At 46.9% G+C, this 6,000-nt stretch overlaps 1 protein-coding gene across 1 annotated transcript; it reads left to right on the top strand.

The window, feature by feature from the left end:
• Nucleotides 1-208: 208 nt before the first annotated feature.
• Nucleotides 209-4,741, top strand: LOC127317081 (thioredoxin reductase NTRA). Its single transcript, XM_051347598.2, has 2 exons — nt 209-1,363; nt 4,494-4,741. The coding sequence occupies exons 1-2, from the start codon at nt 325-327 to the stop codon at nt 4,562-4,564; spliced, it is 1,110 nt and encodes a 369-aa protein (XP_051203558.1). The 5' UTR covers nt 209-324; the 3' UTR covers nt 4,565-4,741.
• The last annotated feature ends 1,259 nt before the right edge of the window (nt 4,742-6,000 follow it).

Below are 6,000 nucleotides of genomic sequence, written 5' to 3'. Positions count from 1 at the left end.
GAATTACACCTCTACGTACGGTGTAATATGAACAGATACAAAAACCAAGTAACAAACCGACATTGAAATGTTCAACATCACAGTTGTGATTGGCGATCTGGTCGACATAGCCGCCGTGTCGAACATTTGCTCTCGTTGAGTCGAACGGCCGAGCACGACCACACGTCCCCACCCGTTGCATAAAATCCCGCTCAAACCACGCGCGCGTCGGCCCGTTGCAGTTGCAGCCACCACTTGACTAACGCAGCCCGGCCCGCAGCCCGCGCCACCAAAACCCACCCAAATCCTCGGCCGCCGCCGCCGTCGCCGCTTCAGCCGGCCTTGATGCGCCTCTGCTCCAAGCTCGCCGCGCTGCTCCGGAGGTCCCGCCCCTTCGCCGCCACCGCCGCCGCCGCCTCCGCGTCCGTCACCACCGCTGCCGCCGCCAACGGGATGGAGGAGGCCGCGGCTGCCGCGGGCCCGCTGCGCACGCGCGTCTGCATCATCGGCAGCGGGCCGGCCGCGCACACGGCGGCCGTCTACGCGGCGCGCGCCGAGCTCAGGCCCGTGCTCTTCGAGGGCTGGCTCGCCAACGACATCGCCGCGGGCGGGCAGCTCACCACCACCACCGACGTCGAGAACTTCCCGGGCTTCCCCGACGGCATCCTCGGCATCGACCTCATGGACCGCTGCCGCGCCCAGTCCGTGCGCTTCGGGACCAAAATCTTCTCCGAGACCGTCACCTCCGTCGACTTCTCCGCCCGCCCCTTCCGCGTCTCCTCCGACGACACCGTCGTCCACGCCGACTCCGTCGTCGTCGCCACGGGCGCCGTCGCGCGCCGCCTCCATTTCGCCGGCTCCGACGCCTTCTGGAACCGCGGGATCTCCGCCTGCGCCGTCTGCGACGGCGCCGCGCCCATCTTCCGGAACAAGCCCATCGCCGTCGTCGGTGGCGGGGACTCCGCCATGGAGGAGGCCAACTTCCTCACTAAGTACGGCTCGCGCGTCTACATCATCCACCGCCGCGACGCCTTCCGCGCCTCCAAGATCATGCAGGCCCGCGCTCTCTCCAACCCCAAAATCCAGGTCGTCTGGGACTCCGAGGTCGTCCAGGCCTACGGCGGCTCCGACGGTGGCCCCTTGGCCGGCGTCAAGGTGAAGAACCTGGTGAGCGGCGAGGTGTCCGACTTCCAGGTGGCAGGGCTCTTCTTCGCCATCGGGCATGAGCCAGCGACCAAGTTTCTCGGTGGACAGCTCGAGCTCGACTCCGAGGGTTACGTGGCCACCAAGCCAGGCTCAACGCACACCAGTGTCAAGGGGGTCTTCGCTGCCGGGGACGTTCAGGATAAGAAGTACCGCCAGGCCATTACTGCTGCTGGATCAGGTATATACTAAGCTCTATTGAACCCTTAGCTTCTATTTCTGTTGATGAGGATCAGGCCTTTATTATGTCTAAGTTGCCTTGATGATACTGCCTTATAATTACGACTAGAAATTGGTGCCAATCATGGGTATGACATTTGGATAAATTTAGAATTAAACACATTGCTGGATCGTGTTTTCCCCATTTGTTCCTCTCTTCCAGAGCTGCAGAGTATGCAAGTAGAAGGCACATCTACTTGTTTAATAAAATATAGAACAATCTAGTAGGTTCAGTTTATATGCCTTTGTTTTTACAAGCATTTGAGCCCTATGTTGGATTTGAAGTCAAACAGTAGGCACACAATGTGATGATCTGGCGCTTGCAGAGCTTGTTTTTTGCACCAAGCATTAAATTCATATATCAGGACCGAACAAGTATCGTTTGCTGGAGATAATCATGCGCACTGTTTAAGCATACTTAGTCTGTGGTCACCATCCTCGGTTGCCGTTCGCCAGCGGTACCCTGCTTGTCATGAACCTAGCGAGAGGGCTGGATGAGATGATAGGGGAAGAGGAGAGATGAAGATCGATACAAATTGGTCTAGCCCAGCCACTGATATCACTGACTTCAAGTTGATTTCATTCCTGCCATGTCATGGTCGTGTCTGCCAAACACTGCAGTTGGCAATTGCTCCGAGAGCAAGGAAGGTATACCAGGAGGCAGGGGAATTTCTACAAAGGTGGCACTAGGGTGAGGAGCAAGTCAAGCAAGGCATGATGGGATTGAGTGAGGTGGTGGAAAAGGGACAGCCAAGCCTGGAGAGCAACCAATTTTGTCCTCCTTTTGCTTCTCTTTCTCTTTATTACTTTCCTTTTTTCTGAATGCACACCCATTTCTAAGGTATCATAATCCTGCTCTAGTTGGGTCATCAACCTGGATTTTCTAGTGTCATGTTCTGATTCTGCACTCTATTAGCTAGTATCTTGAAAGGCACATTGTGGCAGTTGTTGTATGTTGGTGCTTTAATCGCTGCTAATATTGCTTAATGACAACAGTTTGTGGAGTCTAGTAAAGAAATCTGAAATACTGGGCTCGTTGTTTTAAATGCCTGACCCTTTTGGATAGAATATGAGGAAGCAATAGTACAGTATTTGTTAATCAGTTACTGCCAGTACTAAATGCCATGCCAGATATGTTGCCTAATGCCTGCCTTCTATCTGCATCCTTGCCTCCATTGTGCTTGAAAAGAGTCAGGCATTCATGGTTTCTTAGGAGAATATAAGAGAAGATGCTCTGTTTAGGTTGTATACATAATGTTTTCTACAATTCTCAAGCCTAGATTGGAGTTTGCTGGATTTTAGATCTGTTGGCATATTTGAATTCTTTGCCTAACTTGCTCCGACAAGGAAAGAACAACTAACCATATGATCAATAGCTTAGGGTGTTTGGTTGTGTTGCCTTGAGGGTGTAAAACGGTCTTGAATTTTCAGAAGATTTAAATTTCTTCAAATATTTTAATACTCCCTCCGATTCATATTAAGTGTCGGGGATTTAGTACAAAGTTGAACTAAATACCCGACACTTATTATGGATCGGATGGAGTGACATTTATGTGATACTCCGTATTGAACCACAATAAGAGCACATGGGAGCCCAGTTTTGCTCCCCTCAATGGGTTCAGATCTCTTTTGCACATGTGAGCGAAGTGTTCGAGAAGGCCTAGCTTCCAGGCCAACGGCAACATCCCCTAACATCCAGGCTGCCTACGATTGCACTGCAGGATCATGCAGCTGAGGCTGCTGAGTACTGAGCATTTTATGTCCCCTTGCAAATGATGGTTAGATGGGAATTGGTTGCGCTGGAAAGGGATCAAAAGACGTACTGGACAAAGTCAAGCCTGTTGGAAACATAGCCCCTAACATCCAGGCTGCCTAGGATTGCACTGCAGGATCATGCAGCTGAGGCTGCCGAGTACTGAGCATTTTATGTCCCATTGCAAATGATGGTTAGATGGGAATTGGTTGGGCTGGAAAGGGATCAAAAGACGTACTGGACAAAGTCAAGCCTGTTTGAAAACAGTTGGTACCTGGCAGCATGCTCATCTTCTTTTTTCTAAATGGGGCATGCCCATGTAACATGTGTGTTTGCTTGAAATTGAAAATGAGATATAAGCTTCAGCTTACTCTAGATTTTCATCCAGAGTTTTATCGCTAGTTTCGCTTTTCATGGTCTTTGTCATGGAGGATGTCCCCTAGTACTTATTAGGTGCACCGCTCGTAAAAGTCTCATTACAAACTAGGCCTCATCACCATATAGGAGTATTGGGAAAATCTTCTTGCTTATTCAAATCATAAGATTTCTTTTTCTGCGCCATTCTTTTCAACAACATTCTTAGATAAGAGGACCGAGTTCAACAGCTAAAGCCTAAATGGTAGTACCATGGCAAATGACATGTTTGTTTGCTGTACTAACAACAACTAAGCTTGCCATTAGGCACACTTTTATGTGATGAATGGACATGATTAATTATATGTTCTGCTAACCAACATCAATCATAGTAATATCAAGACATAATTGTGCGCTTCCATCACATGCCCCATTGTGAAGGGTGGCAAACTGGCAACAGGAAAGTATTGAAGTTAAAGTGAAGGAAGCTATAATGGAACGGTAAAGGACAGCAGTAATTTGTAACCGCCTGCATGTCCTAATCTCTTTGTTTTTATATATTTAAAATAGCACAATAAGAGTAGTATATCAGGATGTCGTATATGGGTGCTGCCATTGTTTGAAAAGCTTGTCCCAATTTCCTGACATGGCTAATGCACATCAAAACTGAGCTGCTTTATGAACACTTGATTGACATTTCTGTTCGCATGGGGTCAAGAACCCCACTTCAGGTAACACTATTAGATCGGTTACGCTCTATCATGCTTCCTTTTTGAGGTTTGTCTACCCTCTGTACTTAACTATGTAATGATGTTTTCTTAATCGATTTTATCTTGGTACGTAAGCTGAATCCTGTTTTTCGATATGTTTCAGTAAGTTGCAACCTGTGTTGGCAATGCTAGTTTCTGTGGAATGAGCTCATTGCGATGACATGTAAAATGAAGAACAGTTTGCTAATTTTATACCGTATGCATTACTGGTGCAGGCTGTATGGCTGCTCTGGATGCGGAGCACTACCTGCAGGAGGTTGGAGCACAGGAGGGGAAGACTGATTGACTATATCTGGTGGCGCCAAAATCTGCACTGTAAGGCACATGCGGTGAATCATGGCAGCTCCACAAAAGAGCAGACTGTTATTGATTCGAGTCCACAAATATATGATACGCTGTTGGCAATTGGTTCTTTTTGACGCACAAGAAGTTGTGCTGATGAATGACAATACGAATTTCTGAATGCTGATTACTGTCAGGAGGCACGTTCCCTGTGGAACGATGTTGTTAATTTTGCCCTCTGAATCTCAAACAGAGCCTGATAGGTACGTACTTGGTTGGCGAAGAATAGGCCGGTCGATGCTTTATGTGATTTCCCGTGTTAGAGTACTATCCATTGCAATCCAAGGCGGTGTTACATAGCAAAATATTCCTGCGATGCTAGTGTGGAATATTTTCTTTGCCTATTTTTTATTACATTTCTCATTTTGAAGTAATGGTTTAAACTAGCCTGCACCGGGGATGGACATTGAGTACTACCCATCTTTTGCTGCCTATTTGAATTGTAGAATTTTAGCGGAGTAAGAATTTAGGAGAATTCAAATCTATATGACAATTTATCCTGTAAGGGCATGTTGGATCATATAGTTGGAGTCTCTAAATTCTTATTATTTTGTCTCCTGCAAACTGCTGCGCTCTCTTTATGGCTCTACACCGTAAACGTTTCACCTCTAATTTTTTTTTTGTTTTGAGATCTCATCCTTTTATTCTTTTGTTTTGAGGTCTCACCTTTTTGTTTTTCATACGGAATATCTCAAAGTCCTTTAGATTTTTTTTTGGCTACAATTTTTTTGCGAAAAAAATCCACCAACCTATTAATAATCATCTGTAGTATTATAAAAAAATCTGAAAATAATAAAAATTACAAATAGGTCATGTGACCATATAGGATGACTATAGACACTTGAGCTAGGTAAAGGTGCCCCGCCGTCTTCGTCCCTCCCTCGTTGAAGTTGGGAATCCTAGTAATTGTTATAGTAGATTGATCGTCCTAAAAACATCTCTAGCCGCGTCTCCAAAGGGATTTGGGGCACGCCGGACGTTTGACCTCCCTCAGTCTTGTGCGTCCCGAAGCCTATTTTCGTTTGACGCGGCCTAATAAGGTGTCCGACGCCCCCGAGCATGTCCCCGCTACACAGGTGTGATGACCGAGCGTACCACTGCATGATGTAGTACACAAGTCGTTGACATAACACAAGTGAAACACCGTTCCACTCATATTACATCTCTCAGAGTGGTACAACAGAAACATATGACATATGCGAGTCTAAGGTATGTCTATAGAAGGATACACAATCTGTTTACAGAAGATCAACACAGCCTCCTACTTTACAGTGAGGTAAAACTTCAAATAAAGCTCCAGAAGAACGACTCGTAGTCTAAGCTATTGCTAACTCAAGCTTTAGAGATATCTGGCTTACTACAATTCTATCTACTTAGGTG

The sequence above is a fragment of the Lolium perenne genome, chromosome 7 (genome assembly GCF_019359855.2).
Source record: "Lolium perenne isolate Kyuss_39 chromosome 7, Kyuss_2.0, whole genome shotgun sequence".
Classification (NCBI taxonomy): Eukaryota; Viridiplantae; Streptophyta; class Magnoliopsida; order Poales; family Poaceae; genus Lolium; species Lolium perenne.
Note: the sequence above shows the minus strand (reverse complement) of the source record. Positions and strands in the feature narration are given on the sequence as shown.